This window comes from Brachyhypopomus gauderio, chromosome 14 (assembly GCF_052324685.1).
Source record: "Brachyhypopomus gauderio isolate BG-103 chromosome 14, BGAUD_0.2, whole genome shotgun sequence".
NCBI lineage: Eukaryota > Metazoa > Chordata > Actinopteri > Gymnotiformes > Hypopomidae > Brachyhypopomus > Brachyhypopomus gauderio.
This window is the reverse complement of record NC_135224.1, coordinates 148,852-170,575: the sequence shown is the minus strand read 5'-3', so window position 1 is coordinate 170,575 and position 21,724 is coordinate 148,852. Positions and strand designations below refer to the sequence as shown.

Genomic DNA, 21,724 nt, shown 5'->3' with positions numbered 1-21,724 from the left:
TCTCTCATCCAGGTAACGACTTCACTGTGATTAGAGCGTGTCAGTGGTCTGTGGGAGCCAACATTAGTCATGGTTTTACTAGGGGATCAAATACTTATTTCCCACAATGAAATGCAAATAATTTTTTATTTCTCATTTCATGTAATTTTCTCCATTTTTCTTTTGATATTCTATGTGGCACTGTTCAAATAAAGCTGCCATAAAATTATGAGACGTTTCATTTATTTTTTTGTATTAAAACTTTTAAAGTCAGTGGGGGATCAAATACTTATTTCCTCCACTGTATATATATATATACTGCAGCAGTGCGGTGTGGAGTCCATCAGTTTGTGTAACTGCTCAGGAGTTCTGAGAGCCCAGGTAGGTCTGATGGTGGCCAGGTAGGTCTGACGGTGGCCAGGTAGGTCTGATGGTGGCCAGGTAGATCTGATGGTGGCCAGGTAGGTCTGACGGTGGCCAGGTAGGTCTGACGGTGGCCAGGTAGGTCTGATGGTGGCCAGGTAGGTCTGATGGTGGCCTTCAGCTCTTCTGTATTGTTGTGTCTGGCGTATTGCATCCTTCTCTTCAGAAGGTCAGGCGAGTTTGCTGGCCAAATAAGAACAGTGACACCATGGTCCTTAAACCAGGAACTGGCAGCTTTGACACTGTGTGCAGGTACCACGTCCTGTTGGAAAATGAAATCTGCATCTCCATAAAGTTGGTAATCAGCAGGAAACATGAAGTGCTCTACAACGTCATGGTAGACGGCTGCGTTTAGACCTCAGAAAACACAGTGGACCAACACCAGCAGATGACATGACACCTCAAACCATCACTGACTGTGGAGACTTTACACTGGACCTTAAGCAGTGTGGATTCTGTGTCATTCTTCTCTTCCTTTCATCAGAGAACATAACTGGACACTCAGCAGCAGTCCAGACCTTTTTGTCTTTAGACCAGGTGAGACGCTTCTGACACTGTCTCTTGTTCAAGCTTTGACACTAGGGATGTCACAGCTGAAACCCTCGTCTTACATAACTGTGTGTGGTGGTTCTTAAAAAAATAAAAAATAAATAAAAAATTGAATAGCATATGTGCTAGATAACTTCTTAAGCAAAATAAGGTTCCACAGATCCGTAGTTCTCGGGAGTGGAATATGTAAACAACGCACACGAGGGCATCAAAGGAATGAATCGAAACTAGCTAGCGGTGGTATGCTAACACCAGCTAGCATCGCCAAAGCGGGCGGAAAATATCATACAGTTAAACCCGCCCACTAAGAAGGAAGATATGATTGGTCAATTTTGCTGTCATTTAAACTGATATTGCGCTGAATTATAACTGCCAGGCCCTCTGTAAACGAACAGCGGGCATCACAGTCCTGATAGGGGGAGACACAGGCTCACAGGCTTCCACTTAACCCCTCACCTTCCAACACAGATTGAATAGACACATTTACATTTATGGCATTTAGCAGACGCTCTTATCCAGAGCGACTTACAAAATTGCTACATAGTTGCTTGGAATCTCCAAGGTAGTATAGATAGTCCTGAACACAAGGTACTCTAAGCTGGAAAAACCACTAGACGAAAGTCATATGATACCTAACAATTATGCCAAGTCATTATTATACCTGAATATACACATCACCTGATCACAATTCTGCCAAGTCATTATTATACATGAATATACACATCACCTGAGGAAAAAGACAGTAAGCAATTCCTATAACCCAATTATGCACAATACCTGAGACACGGTTGAATAATTTATTTGCTTATATTTTTGTAATTGTTTAGATGTCGATTGTCAAACTGTAAGTAGATAAAATAAAACTGGATAAATTACATTATATATATTTGTTTTAAGAATATTTTAGGCCCTCTGAGAGGGCATAGAGGGCCCTGACAGTTCCCCACTGCTTTCAACACACTTTTAACCTAAACATCTAAAATGCTATGATAGCCGGACTTCCGGTTACGGTATGCCCGAGTGAAGACGCACGTTGAGTGCTCTCTGACCACAATATATCTTTAACTGCCTGTTATTGAAAAATAAATCCACCTACTTACTCAAAAGTTACTACCAAAATGGCATATTCACAAAAGTCGTCCAGGAGGGAACCGAAAATGGGGAAGAACGACAATATGAAGACAAGTCAAATACAGTTAACGCTCGATGCTATTCTAGCTCAAACCGACAATGTGAGTGAAATGCTGATGCCGACAGAGCTTCGTAAGTTTCGAGAAGAGTCGGGAATTGCTCAACGAGACATTGTGGAATCTCAAACTCGGATGGAAGCTACAATAGAAGAAATTAAGGAAAGAATAGACGGATTGGAGGAGAGATTGAACTCAGCAGAAGAAAGAGTGAGCAACGCCGAAGATCGGGGCATACGACAAGAAAGAGCATTAGCGTATCTACTCAAAAAAGATGCCATGCTAACTGCAAAACATGATGACCTGGAGAACAGAATGCGTAGGAACAATATCAGACTGTATGGGATGAAAGAGGAATCCGAAGGAAGAGAAATGATTCCGTTTATCACTAACTTTCTGAAAACTGCGCTAAAGTTACCAGACGGCTTAGACATGCGCATCGAAAGAGCCCACAGAGCAACAGCACCAAAGCCGAAGCTAGCAGCTCCACCGAGATCAATAATAGTCCGTTTTTTGGACTTCAGTGTTAAGCAAGTGGTGCTGCAGCAGGCATGGAAACAACGTGATGTAGAATTCCAAGGGAGCAAAGTCTATGTTGATCAGGACTATTCCCCCGAGGGGCAAAGAAAATGAAAGCAAGTACGCGAAGTGATTAAAAAACTGAAGGAACGGAACATCAAGGCACAATCTCCATACCCAGCTCAACTTAAACTGTTTCTGGACAATGGAATTGAAACCTGACGCAAGAAACCTGACCAGATGCTGAAAGACGTGGAGATCAGGGCCATTATAAACTCTGTGGATCAACGTGAGGTAGAGGGAAGACATGGGGTGGTCCTAGTGGCACCCCCTGTTTAACCATCATTTCAATTAATGGTGGAGTGCTTAGAGAAGTAAAGTAAATAATTTGCAGGCATTATACGTTTATTATGTTAATAAAAAGAGAGATATCGGTCTGGGTGCATGCAGGGGAGTGCCTTAATTTAAACCGGGCATTTAATGCAGCAAAGAGTAGGAGACTGTGTGGACCGCTGCCGTACACACGTAGAGTACATCACCCAGGGACATTATATTCCCTTCCCATTAGACATCGGGAGTGTTCCGCCCCCTCCCCCTCTCCACAGGGGCGACACACGGCCTAGTTGGAAGTTCTTTGGAAGTTCTTTGATGAATCCAATGGTTTTGTATGCTTTCTTTGTTTTTTTGTTTCTTGGCAGGCGGTTTTTGAATGGTCATTTTGTTTGCAGTGATATTGAAATGAAACCCAAAAGACTTTCAGCATCATAAGGAAAAGTATTAAAGCTCCACAATCCATATCTAGGGCCATGAAAATTGTGGCTGTAATAGATTTTTCGCCAGGACAACAGGATCCAAGGTTTCAGGACTGGGGAAATAAGAACCTAATCTTTATAAATGACTTGTTTGAAAGGGAAACATTAATGTCGTTTGGTCAGTTACAGGAGGAGTATGGGCTGACTTCAACTGACTTCTATAGATTTTTACAGATGAGAAGCTATTTGATGTCCCATAAAGAATGGCCACGTCTCCAGTCACGACCTACAGATTTAGAAATACTCTTTATAAAGGCCACAAAAGAAGGTAAATGTGAGAAAATGGTGTCGTCTATATAAAATTTTACAGTCCGATATGCTGGATGGCCCTCCTGGGGTAAAAGAAAGGTGGGAATTAGAAATGAATGTTGTGATTGAGGACAGTGAGTGGGAGCTAGCCTGTGAAAGTAGTCACAAACTAACTAGCAGTCCAATGTGGAAGGAATTCAGCTGGAAAGTGAATACCAGATATTTCAGAACTCCAAAAATCATTTCCAAATATGACAAAACTAAGACAATAAAGGGTAGAGCTTCTCAGTGAAAGACTGACCAGTGAAAGAGTAGATATGAGACCGGGCCTCAACATCATAGAAGGAGACCAGACCCTCTTCATAATCCACAAACACTCCCACCTTCTGGGGAGCCTGTTTCAAGGAGAGGATCTCACGGGGAGAGCCCAGAGCTTTATATTTCGTTTCATTCCTCAGCCACACAGTCCAGTATCCATTCTCAGGGCTCAGAATAATCTTCCCCTTCCTGTCAATGGACTCTCTGACCACTCCTAAATCCCAGGCTATGTTCCCTTTCACCTGCACCTCATAGTAAAATCTCCCTGAGGAGAAACCCTCCTGTCCCAACACACAGATATAGTCAAATCTCTTTGGGTTGTCAGGGAGATTCTGTCGTATGCCACCATATCTCACTCGTTTCCCATCAGCAGACACAATGAAATCAGGATGACCTGTATTAGGGTCCAGAGTCACATCCACTGGGAGAAAGAGACACAGTTTAAGCCCATTTGAACAGTACACAGTGTGTAATAGTGAAGACACGCTGTATATATTTAGTCATGTGATCAGTAAGAGTCCACACACCTGCACACTGTTGAATTCTCTTCAGTTCTGTTAGGACAAGAATAAAATACACTATCAGTCACTGTTTGGATTTAAATGTGCTTTATTTAAATTTTAATTAACGTAAACCATAATTTAGCTCTTTAACTTTACTGAGAGGAATAATCCAGAGAATGACTAGAACTAGATATGTAGACGCACCATGTACCAATAACCTCATTCCTACACAATCCCTCTACTCAAAGTCACAAGGTCTCACTGATCAGTAAATACTTACCAATCTCATCATTCTTCTCCATCTCCTTCCTAACTGTTTCCTGGAGCTGACACAGAACTTTCCTCAAAGGCTCTGGAATCAGATGAATGTTAATGGTGATGTTGGTCCATTCCCTGGTGTGTGGAGGGTTACACAGGGACGGGTACATCTACAGGAGAGAGGAGAACTCCCTCAGCATGGGGAGAGCTGATGTGATGTGCTGCACTGTTATTGAGAACCAGAGGGACTCTGACCTGTAGGAGGTGGATGTGGTCCTCAGTGTGGGAGAGATGATCCAGCTCAGTGTCTCTCCTCTTTAGTTCAGTGATCTCCTGCTCCAGGTCTTTAATGAACTCTTCTGCCTGCCTCTCTGCTGCTTTCTGCTTCTCCTCCAGCACCTGAAGCAGCTCAGTCTGACTTCTCTCAATGCAGCGCAGCAGAGAACTGAAGACCTCCATGCTGTCTGCTTTCTCCTTCTCTGTGTTTTTCTAACAGGAGATACATGTAATGTATTTTATTTTATGTTGAGGGTGCCTGGATTACTAATACTCTAGATGAACAGTAGGCCACTGCTGTGATGAAGTTCACACTCACTTCACTGACTTCCACAGACTTTCTTATTTCCTCAATCTTCTTCAGTCTGTTCTGGATCATCTGCTGAACTTCCGTCTTTGTCATTCTCAGTTTAGTCTATGGCAAATGGACAAAGCACAATAAAAAAAATTCATTCAAATCATAATTCATTAATTTCACAGTCAAATAATTCTACATCTCTGTCACCTTCCTCTGTTCACTCTCAGTTTCTATGGGAACAGTGGTGTGAGTTCTGTGGTCTCCCTCAGTGCAGAACTGACACACACACGTCTGGTCGTCTCTACAGAACATCTCCAGGGGTTTCTCATGTTTCTGGCAGATGTAGTTCTCCAGGTTCTCCACAGGGTCCATCAGTTTGTGTTTCTTGAGTTTTGCTGTAGTTTTATGGAGCTCCAGGTGTCTTCTGCAGTAGGAGAGCCCACAGTCCAGACAAGATCTTAGAGCCTCCAGCCTGTTCTCAGTGCAGGAGTCACACAGAACCTTCTGACTCTTGGAGAGACGTTGATCTGCAGTGCTGCTGGACTCCACCTGAAATGCTTTCTTGAACTGAGCAGCCAGTGCAGAGATGAAAGTGTTCACACGCAGCTCAGGCCTTTGAGGGAATTCCTCCTTACAAACTGGACACTGGCAGAGTGAACTGTTGTCCCAGCACGTTCTGAGACAGACCATGCAGAAGTTGTGTTCACATGGAGTAGAGACTGGATCAGTGAACACATGCTGACAGATGGAGCACTGGAGATCATCTTCAGATAGGACACTGCTGGAGGAAGCCATGCCTGACAGAGGAGACACACACACACACCCCCACACCCACACACCCTAACCCATATTCTCTTGGCTAATCTTGTCTGCTCTAACTACCTAAAAATTAAGAGTTTCAACTTAAAAATGTAGCATATGCCTTACAATTAACAGAACTAATGCATTTAAAGTTATATAAATGTTAAATATCACAAAGTAAACAGCAATTAATAGTATAAATGTGTTTAAATACAGGAAGTAAAGAAATAAACTTACAAATTCAAGAAACTGAATCATTTCAAGTTTTCTCTTTACCCAGTAACGCTGCAGTTTAAGAAAACGTAGTTTACCTGCAGTGGTAAATGTAAATTCTCCAAAAAATTAGAGAGAAGGTGCAACCTGTTGACACAGGTTTGTGTTTTACTTTCTTTTCTCCACAGCGAAATCCTGAGGCACTTCCCACCATTTAATTGTTTTAATAATGAAGTTATAAGTTCTGGCCACCAGGTGGCAGACATTTGTTCAGCATAACTACAACGACTCTACATTTAGATTTACACTTACATTTAGGGAATTTAGCACACGCTCTTATCTAAAGTGACTTACAAATTTGCATCTTCTCACAGAATACATCCTAGAAAGTAGCATATATAAGCCAGTATACACATCCTTTCCTCAACCAAGAACATAAATTCAGACCTTATTTCCAGTTCATTTCAGTGGCTTTACTGCATTCCTCAAATTATCATTAAGATTTGCATAATAGTATTCTCAAAACTATTAGTACAAACAGCGCCACACAGTGGATTAGCAGCAAAAGCAGTCACTCTCCCAAAATCCCTCATTCATGTCTCAAAAGTGTTTATGTGAATGACCATGTCAGCGTCATCAGAATGACAAGCTTGTGTAATTGATTATGAACATGACAGTCAAATATATTCAGCCATGCTGTCATATATCAGCGTACTCTGTAAACATTTCTGATGGCTAAAGTTTTGAGGACAAGGACTGAAAATGCACAAGGCTGCAGATATCAATTTCATTAATACAAAGTTACAGATCACTGTATGTGGGAGATTGATTACAAGAGATTGGACTGGATTCATATTCATGCCATTTACGGTTTGTACAGTAAACTTTACTGTATTGATAGACCAAGTCATTAAAATACAGAAAAGAAATTCAAGACTGTCGAGACTACAATATACACCTCCCAAAGTTCTTGTCTGTCAAACCACAGACTGTTATCCACATTAACACAGACATCTTCCCTTTCAATGCAGCGTGGAAATAATCTTTTGGAATGTCTTATCCAACATCTACGTCCTCTGCTGTCCCCACACTATGCCTTTGGCATCAGCAGTGTCATGTCTATATGTGCAGTTGAAGGTTCATGCTGTAAGATACAGCTCTGAGCTATTTTAGAGAGCTGGTTGATCATTGAATAACTCATCTTTATCAGTAAGTCATTATTCACCTAATTGTCACTACTGAAGTTTACCAAAAAGTCTAATATAGCTGCATAAACTTTGCTTTACAGGTTATGACAACAGGTTCAACACGTGTGAATGTAGTGACATGCAGTGAACTAATGCTGATGTGTTTTGGGTGGCAGGACTATTCAACAGAGTACAAGTATATTTTTATCAACAAAAGTTATTGATAATATAGGAAAGAGCAGACAATTGGTATTTGTTCAAAATGAATGAGAAATTGCTGTTATAATGTGCACAAGTGACTAGATGATGTGGAGGCTGGACACGTAACAAATAACTGCAAAACTGCATTCACATGTTCTTCCTTCTATAAAGAAATGTCCAACTTCTCGTTAGATTATCGACTGCCTATAAGCTTAAATATTATTACCAAACATAAAAACCATTCTGAGGAAACGTGTGTCCCTCACCTTGTCTACGTAAAATTGATTAACACTAACAAAACTAAAGCTACGAAAATGTTAGTAAACCAGTCACCCACAAACCCACTTCCCCACTGTGAGGGCTGAGACTGAATGATGAGACTTTGTTTCTGATCATTTCAGAAGGGACAGGAACAGGAACAGAGACAGAGACAGAGACAGGGACAGCATGCTGCCACATGTCAGCAGCCTCCAGGAAGAGTCTAGAATAGATCGATGTAATTGGTCTTGATGGGTACGTTTGTATGGATGTTGTGTAAACATGAATATTGTTTCACATTTATATGGTCAGGTCATCCCAGGCTTGTATCAAACGGGCACGTGGGGCAAAGCAGGTTTGCCCCCCAGAAGAGGAAAACAGCTAGTACACCGTCAGTGTTGTTTTACCTTTTGCCACAAAAAACAAAAACACCGCTAGGTCTGCTGTGATGTGGTAGCATGCCGTCCCGTCTCAGATGACCCTGATTTACTGTGTGGAGATTGCACAATAGCGTTTACTGCAGTGATTCCGTTGTGCTGTACTAAATCAAACATATCATATGACATATCAAAATAACAAAAGCAGTGTTGAACATCTTGAACAAGTATCCAGGTCCAGCTAACTTACCAATCAAGCTAACGACACATTATCTTAGACTAGGAATTGGCACACACTGTAACTTTCAACAATTATGTACCACTGCAACACCTTCAGTGTTGTGTGCGTTTGTCACAGATGTGATGTGTAGGTTGTTAATCACGGAACATCGCAGAACAAAAAGTCTTGCAATCGATGGTTCAGGTAATCGTCTACACAGCCTTGATCTCTGACGTATGTCCTCTTATATTTTTCTTGATTTTGCTCCTAGTGTCTGACCTGCTCGATTTAACGTTTAATCATTGCGCCCTCACATAATCTCACTCCATACGGACGCGACTGGCGTGTAGTAACGCCGTCAAAACTAACGCTAGTGCTGCCGCAGGTGCAGAGTCCTCGCCCGCCTTGCTAACACCCACAGCGTGTATTATGTGGGTCATTCCAGGATTTTGGTACATTTCCTGTCCCACCACTTAAATTTCAAATGTACATATCCAAAATATCTAAATGACTATTTTTTTAACAATGTACTTGTTATAAGACAAACTGTAAAATTTGGTGGAAAAATAAGCACCTTAGATATTATTCAAAAGACCGAATACCTTTGGACCACCTCAAAAAATGGCCGTTTTCTCTTGTCCCAAACATTGGGTGACCAACTCCTTTGCCAAAATTAACAATTAAAATAAGCTCTAAATAACTTACTTAACTCTTGTATATTTTTGAAATGCATCTCCTTTACTTATGAAAACAACGTCTTTGGTTTACATTGTATTGCATGTCACAGTTTTTACACTATTAAGTTGTGTCCCACAACATGCGCGCAACCCTGTTACCATAAGGAATTTTATCTGGCAGAGAAAGGGTTAAAAATATTTGTGTACTGGCACAAAGGAATTTGCATCACAAGGACATTTCCTGCCCACATGGCAAGAAAGATGGTAAGTGCTCTAACAAATTTCAAGGTTTTTTTTCCAAATATGTTTGTCCAAGTTGTGTGTCACTCAGTGAATGCAACCCTGTTCCTCATATTGTACTAAGACTAATATTGAGTAGAGTCAAAATTTACTTTATATACTTATATAACCATATTTGTCCTTGATTTTGTATACATAGCTAAATTTTACAGTGAGCATCTGTTTTTGAGGTAGACCACAACTTAGCCTAAATTTGCAACCCTGTTAGTCGCAACCCTGTTACTGCATAGGCTACCAATTTACATCTAATAAGGAAAAAACTGCTTCCATATCTGAGCTTGACGAATCAAACTTTTTGATAGTTTATAACCTGTAGCTAATAAATATATGACTAAAAATGATCAAATTGAAGATCAAATTTTCAGAAGTGACCACCCCTGAAATGTACCAAAATCCTGGAATGACCCATGTGTATTATTGGCCATAATAGCTCTGCCTTCTGTGATCTCCTGCGCCCTGACACCATCCAGGACGGGAACTGGACGGACGGTTTTATAGACCAGTGACCCACATCGCTGGCGTACTGTCCGTCAATATTAACCTGCAGGAGCCGCACGTTCCCGTGATGACCACCAGGTGGCGCCCCTGTCTCGCTAGATCACCCACCTCTGTGCGTCCCGAGTCGTCGTTCACACCACAGCTGCAACGTGTAGACTTGCGTTCTGGTGATATTTGAAGCAATTGAAACAACCTCTAGTGCTAAATTCTGTACAATCAGTAAATGTAGAATGAACCTGACATGTAGCTACTGGTCCAGCATCCAGACCGACGGCACTAAAATAAATATAGACTTCAAGTACACCGTTTACCGTTGTGAGACATCCGCAAAAATATTACAAAGTTATATTTTTAGAGAATATGTCAATAATGTATATCTCGTCATTGTAAAGTAAATATACGTGCAGTTATCATCCACTATAAATGCAATTTTTAATATTGTTTAATATTAGAGATATTAGAGATATAGAGAGGTGGTGGTGATGGCATCGTCCGTGGAGCGGTTGGGACAATACACGAATTGCACTAGACCCTCTGCAACTCGCGTAACGGCCCAACCGCTCCACGGACGATGCCATCACCACCACCTTCATCTCTCCCTCACCCACCTGGAGAAGAAGGACACCTACGCCAGAATGCTGTTCATAGACTTCAGTTCAGCATTCAACACCATCGTCCCACGTAAACTCATCGGGAAACTAAGCCTGCTGGGCTTAGACACACCCCTCTGTAACTGGATCCTGGACTTCCTGACTAGGAGACCCCAGTCAGTCCGGATCGGGAACAGCACCTCCAGGACCATCACACTGAACATCGGGGTCCCCCAGGGCAGTGTTCTGAGTCCTCTACTGTTCACCCTGCTGACTCATGACTGTGTAGCAAAACACAGTTCAAACCACATCATTAAGTTCGCCGATGATACAACAGTGCTGGGTCTCATCAGCAATGGTGACGAGTCAGCGTACAGAGAGGAGGTGCAGCGGCTGACAGACTGGTGTAAAGACAACAACCTTCACCTGAACGTAGACAAGACCAAGGAAATGGTTGTTGACTTCAGGAGAGCACGTCACTCTCACTCTCCGCTCAACATCGATGGGTCCTCTGTGGAGATCGTTAAGAGCACCAAGTTCCTTGGTGTCCACTTAGCGGAGAACCTCACCTGGACCCTGAACACCAGTTCTACAGCCAAGAAAGCCCAGCAGCATCACTACTTCCTCTGGAAGCTGAGAAAGGCCCGCCTCCCTCCACCCATCCTCACCATCTTCTACAGAGGCACCATAGAGAGCATCCTGAGCAGCTGCATCACTGCCTGGTTTGGGAACTGCAATGTCTCCGACCGCAAGACCCTCCAGCGTATAGTGAGGACAGCTGAGAGGATCATTGGTGTCTCTCTCCCCTCCGTCACGAACATTTACACCACCCGCTGCATCCGCAAAGCAACCAGCATTGTGGATGACTCCACCCACCCCTCCCACACACTCTTCTCCCTCCTCCCATCGGGAAGAAGGTACCACAGCATCCGGTCCAACACGGCCAGACTCTGCAACAGCTTCCTCCCACAAGCCATCAGACTCCTCAACGCCAGACACTAAACTGATGGACTTCTCCTCCATACATACACACACACACACCCAAACACTTATCCCTGACAATGTGAAGGCACTTGCACTACACACACTACTTCACTGTGACAGGGACTCCCTTTGTATATATACTGCGTATTGCACACGGCACAATTTGCACTAACCTCTTGCACTTCTCTCTCTAGTGAAGTGTCTTTTATATTTTGCACTCTGTATACTGTACTGTCTGTCCACACTGTGTTTTATGTTGCACCATGGTCCTGGAGGAATGTTGTTTCATTTCACTGTGTACTCCGTATGTAGTTGAAATGACAATAAAACCTCTTTTTTGACAAGACACTTGCCTAAAGCAATGTGCACAATTACCTAGAGTTGTACATAAATACTAACCTATTAAACGCAACGTAAGTTTGTTTATTTCCACTCATAAGACCTTCATTTGAGGGCCAGCGGGCGTAATGCGCGTATCAATGATTGATCAATTTTAAAAAATTGTTCGATAATTTGGTAAAATATTGTGAATATCATGTGCCTTTTGCTGTCGATTATTTGGAACAGCAGATACAGGGTTAACCATAACTCTATATTATGAATGACCAACATGACTATAAATGACCAATGAGATTATTAATGACCAACATGATTATAAATGAGGATACATTGACCAAAATAATTATAAATGAGGCAACTGGCCATTTAATGAGAAAGGTACAACGTTATAATTTTTCAACATCAATAGTGGTACAATGTTATAATTTTACAATAGCAATAATGGTATAATGATAATATTAGGGCATGGCTACAATATCCAAAATATGCCATGGGCAGGAAATTCTCTTGACTTTCTATAATAAAGTGAAGATCGACCTTTGTCCACACTTTTCTGTCCTCTCATAGTTGGGCGTACACATATACGTTGTTATTCACACCAGTCTAATCTGGGTGGTAATCCAGTAGCACATTAATCCCGTTTGTGTCTCCACAGTACTGCTGCACAAAAGGACATTAAACTGATTCAACCTTGCATGGAAAGGAGCAGTTTCATGAGGTTGTGTTGTGTTGTGACTATAGTGGGTTGCGTTGTGTCTATAGTGGGTTGCGTTGTGTTGTGACTATAGTGGGTTGTGTTGTGACTATAGTGGGTTGCGTTGTGACTATAGTGGGTTGCGTTGTGACTATAGTGCGTTGCGTCGTGACTATAGTGCGTTGTGTTGTGACTATAGTGTGTTGTGTTGTGACTATAGTGGGTTGTGAACAGGGTATGACACTTGTCTTGCCCTATATATCCATACACTGAGCTAATAAAAATCACCCCAAAAAAGATTTTGCACATAGAAAACAAACAACTCTGCCATATGCAAAAACTGTATGGGACATTTTTAAAAACTCGAGTAAGTATTCCAGTCCAGTTCTGTTGTGGCTCTGAATTCCCTTACAAGAAGTTGTAGCAACTATTTTCATATTCCAGTGATTTGATTAACTTGTGATTTGTAACAATTCTTAAAGCCTTTGGAAAAATTCAGTGCAGGATTTATAGCCAGAAGCATTATGTTTGAAGCTGTAATCCATTATAAAGTAATAGGCTTAAATAAATCTCCCTATAATTGAGATCCATCCCTCATATATGCAGGACAGTGTAGGGGGTCAAAGCCCAATCAGTCCTTCTACACAACTTTCAGGCAGATATGATCATTGTTTCAGCTCAGTGTGTGTGTGTATGAGCACTGGAGTGTGTGTGTGTTTTTGGAGTGTGTGAATAAGAGAGAGAGTGTGAATGAGTGTGTGTGTGTGTGTGTGTGTATAGTGTGTGAATAAGAGTGTGTGTGTGTGTGTATAGTGTGTGTGTGTGTATAGTGTGTGAATAAGAGTTTGTGTGTGTGTGTGTGTGTGTGTGAGTGTATAGTGTGTGAATAAGAGTTTGTGTGTGTGTGTGTGTGTGTGTGTGTGTGTGTGTGTGTGTGTGTGAGAGAGACAGAATGAAATAAATGATGGGAACGGGAAAAAAAAACCTCCTCTCACGAGAGATTCGAGATTAATGACAAACGGAGGCGTCCTGACTACAGCGGCCTCCTGACTACTGCGGCCTCCTGACTACTGCGGCGTCCTGACTACTGCGGCGTCCTGACTACTGCGGCGTCCTGACTACTGCGGCGTCCTGACTACAGCGGCGTCCTGACTACAGCGGCGTCCTGACTACAGCGGCGTCCTGACTACAGCGGCGTCCTGACTACTGCATCGTCCTGACTACTGCAGCGTCCTGACTACTGCAGCGTCCTGACTACTGCAGCGTCCTGACTACTGCAGCGTCCTGACTACTGCAGCGTCCTGAGGCGTCCTGTCCTCCCTCTGCTCCTTCACTCCATGCTTCTTTTATTATGTGTCAAAGGCCATAAAATCATGAGACGAGCTCACACAGCACTAACACACACACACGCACTCACACACACATGTGCACGCACACACACATGTGCACGCACACACACGCGCACACACACGCACTCACACACGCATATGCACACACGCACACACACGCGAACGCAAGCGCACACACACATGTGCATGCATCCATACACACACGCACACACGCGCACGCATACACACACGCACACACGTATCCACACACAGACATGCATGCACACACACACAAAAAGATTCACTTAATGTCTGTTGAAAATCTAAAAAAAAACATATTTAATTTTTTTTTATACATTCAAATACATATTTTCTGTGTTCAGGAGAAGGTTTGGTTATTTTAAATCATCCAGGTCAGACAAACAGGCAGATTAAGTTTCATCAGAATTATCTCATACCTGCAGTAACACAAGAACATCCACCCACACCAGAACCACCAGCACGGTCCACCCACACCAGAACCACCAGCACAGTCCACCCACACACCCCTGCACCTCTAAACACACCAGTGGGGTCCATCACCCACTGAACCATGAGACAGCACTGCAGAGGGCCGCATCTCCAGCAGGGATTATGGGAAATGCACAATCACACTGTTTGTTACGGGCAGTGGGAGGAGTTAGAAGCAGTGGGAGGATTTATGGGGGAGGAGTTAGGAGCAGTGGGAGGAGTTAGGGGGAAAGGAAGCCCAGACTACACACAGGAGGAGCCAGCAGCACATGTGTGAACTGCCCATGCGTACATATTCAAACCAGCAGGGGGTGATGTCGAGTCCAGAGTGGACAGCAGTCAACATTATCGTTGTTCAGAGGATGCAGACAGAGATCTGAAGGAGGCACTAACACCCCTGAGCGGTGATGTATCACACACAGGATCTGCTGATCTGATCTTAGAGAGTCAGACTCCTGACTGAGGACATTATTGCACAAATGCTTCACTTCAGTTTTAGTGCTAAAGGCTCAACGTTCAGTATTTACTCAACCACAGACCCTCTACTGAGTGCACAATATGAACCAGTGCGCTAAGCCAAAGGGCCTCTTCAGTAACCTGCAGTGCACACACTCCGGTTTATCAGCACATTTGTATTTGTGTAGAGGAAAGCAAATTCACACCTTGATAAACTCCCACGTTATACCTACCAAAGCTCTGGACATCAGAACCTTCCCATGTCACTGATGTCCTGAATATGCTGAAAATGAGGAATGTCCCATCTAGTCGTCCCCACTAAACTGCACCATCCAGGACCAATTTTGTTTCTTAGAGACATCTTCAACAACCTCAACTGCTTCATTAAAAATGAACAAACTACTTAGAAAGATTCAAAGGTTCTGAAGACCGACACCATCACCATGTTGAGTGTTGAAAACTGATCTGGATGGTTTGGTCTTTCAAACCCTTCAAGGCAGAAATCCACCAAACATTTTTTCATCTATGCATTCAAAAACAGTTTTAAGAAACGACTGGTAGAATTTGCCTTTAGTTACTGTGCAAGTCATGAAAAACATTTTTACTGTAGCTAAAATGACAGCCCATGGTTGGCTAATGCTAAAGTAGTAACGCACTTCTGCATGCAGGAAAGCAGAGCTGAAGGGCTTAGCTGTCTGATCACCCGCAGGTCTGATCACCCGCAGGTCTGATCACACGAAGGTCTGATCACCCGCAGGTCTGATCACACGCAGGTCTGATCACACGCAGGTCTGATTACCCGCACGTCTGATCAGCACAGCTGGCTCTTCAGCTGCTCATGTGCTCTGGATGAGGCTTGTATATGACCATTAGCTGGACTGACCTCTGTGATATTGGCGAAGCTAACAGACAGCACAGCTAATATTTACGTCCTGACTCCTCGTGTTCAACAGCCAACATAGCACTACAAATCTTGAAAATACTTTCACAACAGCCTAGCAAACTCTTTGGTGAAATATGTGATCAGATGACACTGCCGTGAGTGATGGTGTCTGGGGTTTCCTGTCAGGTTAGCGCAGCGCTGTCACTTCCTTTCATGTTGTTACTACTGATCCAAACTCTGGGATATAGTCTATAACAAACTATAGTCTTGTTAAAATCAGAGTACAATCTGTTCTCCACTGAAGAGTCCAAGTGTCCCATCATTAAACGTCAGAGGCTCCCTGTTGTGAAATGGCACCGGCCCATTATAGACAAAGCTCCGCCTCCCACCCCACCCCCTCCCGCCCTCTCTCCATAGCAACAGGATCCTTCCATGTCAGCGTCTCAGCTGAGCTCGAAGCCGGACGAGGACTCGATGGCGTACAGGAGTTTACTCCTCATCAGCTGCTGCTCACAGAACTCGGGCAGCTTCAGCAGGTTCATGCAGGTGCTGGCGGTGGGCAGACGCTCCAGATCACTGCCACCGTTGTGGATACAGAAGGCTGGATACAGCTCCTGCAGCACAGACAGACAGGGGCGTCAGACAGACAGGGGGCGTCAGACAGACAGATAATCACAAAAACGGATATTTATTAAAGTAAAGGGTTATGTTAGTGTGTGTGTGTGTATTTATATATACAAGTTGGCTTCATCATTCTGTTAAAAGGAACAGTTTGCCTACAATCACCACCATCATGGTGAACACCTTTACTGCAGCTCAACGTTGTAAGACCACTACAACAGCTCACAGGTGACCCCTGACCCGGCTACAACAGCTGCACACACCTGAGGCAGGTGAGCTTACAGGTGTGAAGGCAAGCAGACAGAGCTCAGAGCTGCATACTGGTCCCATTAGCCTACAGCTCTGAGGACAGCATTACCAACCTAGGGCTGCATTCTGCTCTACAGCACAGAGCAGAGCAAAAGCCCAAAGGCCTGCTGGGATATGCAGCGCTGATATATAACCCAGACAAACTGCTTTTCATCACTGAAATGAGCGCTGCACGGTGCACCTCACGCAGGCTGTGCTGTTGGTGTGTCAGTCCCCCCCCCACGCGGCTCTAAACGACGATACGCCTGCCGTGAGCTCAGGGCTCAACCCCTCAGCGAACTCGATTAAACCAATCTGAGGCCTCCAGTTTCACAGCCACATTTTCCCAACAATTAACGTATTAAAGTATCGTTGCTTATTGAGGAAGTGCCAGGGCGGGGGCCATCATTCTGAGAGAAGAGTTTTCATCATAATTTTTAAATGGCCTCCCTGACAGGGTCGTTTCTCCCTTAATGAATTCCCGGGTGTTTAACGGCACCTAATTAAGGCTGGCCTGGGTGGAGAGAGGGAGGGGAGGAGAGGAGAGGAGAGGGGGCATCTGGCTTTGACCCCTCTCTTTAGTGTTCCATTGCATTCTCACTTACCCCCCCCATCCTCCAGCCCTCCTCTTACCCCACCTCTCTCTCTCTCTCTCTCTCTCTCTCTCTCTCTCTCTCTCTCTCTCTCTCTCTCTCTCTCTCTCTCTCTCTCTCTCTCTCCACATCCACTCAAAGTCAAATTCATTAAACTGTCCGTCCTCTTTCTCTGGTGTTTTGAGGAACATCACCAAAAGACAACTGAGCATCTAACAAAGAACTGAAGCAGTGGGGTAATTTTACTTATCATTTCTGTATTTGGACAAACCATGAAACTGCATTTAGGAATTCATCTTACAGCCCTGGTGTCCCAGGTAATCAGGAAGCAGTTCAGCAGACACTGGTTCAGGTGTGCCGTACAGGGCTGTGGTGACTGGGTCAGGTGTGCCGTGCAGGGCTGTGGTGACTGGGTCAGGTGTGCCATACAGGGCTGTGGTCACTGGGTCAGGTGTGCCATACAGGGCTGTGGTCACTGGGTCAGGTGTGCCGTACAGGGCTGTGGTCACTGGGTCAGGTGTGCCGTACAGGGCTGTGGTCACTGGGTCAGGTGTGCCGTACAGGGCTGTGGTCACTGGGTCAGGTGTGCCGTGCAGGGCTGTGGTCACTGGGTCAGGTGTGCAGTGCAGGGCTGTGGTCACTGGGTCAGGTGTGCCGTACAGGGCTGTGGTCACTGGGTCAGGTGTGCCATACAGGGCTGTGGTCACTGGGTCAGGTGTGCCATACAGGGCTGTGGTCACTGGGTCAGGTGTGCCGTACAGGGCTGTGGTCACTGGGTCAGGTGTGCCGTGCAGGGCTGTGGTCACTGGGTCAGGTGTGCCGTGCAGGGCTGTGGTCACTGGGTCAGGTGTGCCGTACAGCGCTGTGGTCACTGGGTCAGATGTGCCGTACAGGGCTGTGGTCACTGGGTCAGGTGTGCCGTACAGGGCTGTGGTCACTGGGTCAGGTGTGCCGTACAAGGCTGTGGTCACTGGGTCAGGTGTGCCGTACAGGGCTGTGGTCACTGGTTCAGGTGTGCCGTGCAGGGCTGTGGTCACTGGGTCAGGTGTGCCGTGCAGGGCTGTGGTCACTGGGTCAGGTGTGCCGTACAGCGCTGTGGTCACTGGGTCAGATGTGCCGTACAGGGCTGTGGTCACTGGGTCAGGTGTGCCGTACAGGGCTGTGGTCACTGGGTCAGGTGTGCCGTACAGGGCTGTGGTCACTGGTTCAGGTGTGCCGTGCAGGGCTGGGTCAGGTAACTCAGGTAACAGCACACTCTGCAGTACAGACAGCAGTAGTGACTGTGAATAAGCTTTAATGGAGTGTGTTCATTCAGTGGAAGTTTCTTAGTGCAGACTAGCAATACTGCTCACTGTCTCTGTTTCTATCTCTCACACACACACACACACACACACACACACACACACACACACACACACACACACACACACACACACACACACACACACACACACACACACACACACCTGTGTAATTACCTGAAAGAACAGGTAAATACAACAGTCCCCCTGTGCAGATAAGACCCTGTGAGTGCCAGGGTTGAGTTACCCAAACACTAACACTAACCCAGGGGGTGGTGGGATAATGTCAGCACAGCAGCAGTGCACGCTGGAGCTCTGGGCTTCTGATTATACACTGTAAACTGCATGAGATCCAAACCCTGGTTGCACAGAAGCTGAACCAGCCTCACGTAGCCTTACATGTGTGTGTGTGTGGGGTCTCTGTAACTTACGTGGGTGTGTATCTGAGGGTCTCTGTAACTCACGTGGGTGTGGGTGTGTCTATAAGTTTCAGTAACTCACTTTAAAGCCCAGTAGGGGGGGTCGAGAGCAGCTGGTGACAAACTTGAGCAGTTTGCGTTTCTCATCATCAGTGAAGCTCTCCACCACCTCCCAGAAGATCTTTATCACTGGGTGAGTAGCAGAGTATCCACCTGCACCAAACACATCAGTACAACACATTTACCTCGGTGAGATCGCCTCACATTTACCTCGGTGAGATCGCCTCACATTTACCTCAGTAATTCCCAAATCCTCCTCATGGATGTCTGTATATGTATATAAAAGTGACAGGTAGAGTTGTCTGTATGTGTGTGTATAGGTAACAGGTGGAGGTGTTTGTATATGTGTGTATAGGTAACAGGTGGAGGTGTTTGTAGGTGTGTGTATAGGTAACAGGTGGAGGTGTGTGTATAGGCAGCAGGTGGAGGAGTATGTGTATATAGAGGTAACAGGTGTATGTGTTTGTAGAGATATGTCAGGGTAACTGCAGGTGGAGAGGGGTAACAGTGTGGGGTAATGTAGGAGGAGAGGGGTAACTGTGTGGGGTAATGTAGGAGGAGAGGGGTAACTGTGTGTGGGGTAATGTAGGAGGAGAGGGGTAACTGTGTGTGGGGTAATGTAGGAGGAGAGGGGTAACTGTGTGTGGGGTAATGTAGGAGGAGAGGGGTAACTGTGTGGGGTAATGTAGGAGGAGAGGGGTAACTGTGTGTGGGGTAATGTAGGAGGAGAGGGGTAACTGTGTGGGGTAATGTAGGAGGAGAGGGGTAACTGTGTGGGGTAATGTAGGAGGAGAGGGGTAACTGTGTGGGGTAATGTAGGAGGAGAGGGGTAACTGTGTGGGGTAATGTAGGAGGAGAGGGGTAACTGTGTGGGGTAATGTAGGAGGAGAGGGGTAACTGTGTGGGGTAATGTAGGAGATGTACCTGAATAGTTGGTGAATTTCTTCAGGTCCTCCAGACAGATGGGCACAAGGGCACCAGAGATCAACACCTGAGAAATGACCAATGAGTAAAGGATGTAGTCAGTGTACTGCACCAGAGAGTGTGTGTGTGTGTGTGTGTGTGTGTGTGTGTGTGTGTGTGTGTGTGTGTGTGTGTGTGTGTGTGTGTGTGTGTGTGTGTGCCACCAGTTAACACTCATTAATTAATGCCTATTGTGCATGTGTGTATATGATGGATATCTGTGTCCACTTGTGTGACGACGTGTGTCTGTCTGTGTCCACTTGTGTATGCATGAAGTGGATTCATGCTTTTACATGAGTGTGAGAGAGTGAGTGTGTGAGATCAGCATGTGTGAAATCAACATGTGTGAGAGTGTAAGAGAAGTGAGAGAGCATGAAAATGTGAGTGTGAGAGTGAGCATGTGAATGTGAGACAGTGAATGTGTGAATGTGAGATATGAGGGTGTGAATGTGAGTGTGAGCACATGAGCGTGAGAGAGTGAACGAGTGAGCATGTGAATGTGAGAGAGTGAGCATGTGAATGTGAGAGAGTGAATGTGAGTGAGCGTGAGCACATGAGCGTGTGAGAGTGAGCATGTGAGAGTGAGAGAGTGAGTGTGTGAATATGAGAGGGTGAGCGTGTGAATGTTAGGTCAGAGTGAGCGTGTGAATGAGAGAGTGAGCTTGTGAATTTGAGAGAGTGAGTGTGAATGTTAGAGTGAGCGTGAACAAGTGAGCGTGAGAGAGTGAGCGTGTGAATGCGAGAGAGTGAGCATGTGAATGTGAGAGAGTGAGCGGGCGAGTGTGAGCACGTGATAGTGTGAGAGTGAGCGTGTGTTCCCACACCCCATGTTGGGGAGCGTTACCTGGATCTCCTGCTGGTCAAACATGCGTAGCCACTCCAGGTTGACCACGTTGGCCAGGCCCTGCCGGAACGCCAGGCAGTGAGACCGGATCTGTTTGTTCAGACGGTAATCAGCCACTAAATGGATGTAGGCGATCCGGTTCGCTGTGGTAACTGGGATATCCTTCCCACCTGGCTTCAGCTCAACCACCTGGAAAAAAGGGGGGGGCAAGATACAGACAGAGAGAGAGAGAGAGAGAGGGAAAGAGAGAGAGAGAGAGTAAGAGAGAGGGACAAAGAGGGGGAGAGATGTAAACATAAGCCATTCTGCTAAATCTTTACTCCACAAAAATCTGCATTCTGGAAAAAAAAACCCTCCATTTTATTACCAATTTCTGTTACAGCTGTCTTGTCACAGATGTGGGTGGGAGTGTGGCTGTAGTGTAGTTCTATATGAGTTATAGTGGAGCTGTAGTGTGGCTGTAGTGGAGTTCTATATGAGTTATAGTGGAGCTGTAGTGTGGCTGTAGTGGAGTTCTATACGAGTTATAGTGGAGCGGTAGTGTGGCTGTAGTGGAGTTCTATACGAGTTATAGTGGAGCGGTAGTGTGGCTGTAGTGGAGTTCTATATGAGTTATAGTGGAGTGGTAGTGTGGCTGTAGTGGAGTTCTATATGAGTTATAGTGGAGTGGTAGTGTGGCTGTAGTGGAGTTCTATATGAGTTATAGTGGAGCTGTAGTGTGGCTGTAGTGGAGTTCTATACGAGTTAT

At 44.9% G+C, this 21,724-nt stretch overlaps 2 protein-coding genes across 3 annotated transcripts in view; both read right to left on the bottom strand.

Annotated features, from left to right (window-relative positions):
• Positions 1 to 284: 284 nt before the first annotated feature.
• LOC143474469 (zinc-binding protein A33-like) lies at positions 285 to 11,544 on the bottom strand. Of its 2 annotated transcripts, XM_076971935.1 has the most exons (10): positions 10,712 to 11,544; positions 10,212 to 10,267; positions 8,439 to 8,520; positions 5,579 to 6,532; positions 5,393 to 5,488; positions 5,053 to 5,286; positions 4,820 to 4,967; positions 4,564 to 4,590; positions 4,020 to 4,457; positions 285 to 664 (listed from the first exon to the last, which is right to left on the bottom strand). In XM_076971935.1, exons 4-10 carry the CDS (start codon positions 6,164 to 6,166, stop codon positions 618 to 620), a joined length of 1,578 nt encoding a protein of 525 aa, XP_076828050.1. In that variant the 5' UTR covers positions 6,167 to 6,532; positions 8,439 to 8,520; positions 10,212 to 10,267; positions 10,712 to 11,544; the 3' UTR covers positions 285 to 617. The 2 variants fall into 2 exon arrangements, with proteins under 2 accessions (XP_076828050.1, XP_076828051.1); XM_076971936.1 differs by lacking the exons at positions 285 to 664; positions 8,439 to 8,520; positions 10,212 to 10,267; positions 10,712 to 11,544 and having other exon boundaries at positions 1,752 to 4,457; positions 5,579 to 8,212.
• Positions 11,545 to 14,353: 2,809 nt separating this feature from the next.
• Positions 14,354 to 21,724, bottom strand: part of ube3c (ubiquitin protein ligase E3C) — a 69,611-nt gene continuing 62,240 nt past the window's right edge. Inside the window, exons 21-24 of the mRNA XM_076972006.1 lie at positions 20,977 to 21,165; positions 20,094 to 20,160; positions 19,192 to 19,322; positions 14,354 to 16,501 (exon numbers count right to left, since the gene is read on the bottom strand). Coding sequence (XP_076828121.1) covers positions 16,331 to 16,501; positions 19,192 to 19,322; positions 20,094 to 20,160; positions 20,977 to 21,165 — 558 coding nt within the window. The 3' untranslated portion in view covers positions 14,354 to 16,330. The remainder of the gene's footprint in view (positions 16,502 to 19,191; positions 19,323 to 20,093; positions 20,161 to 20,976; positions 21,166 to 21,724) is intronic.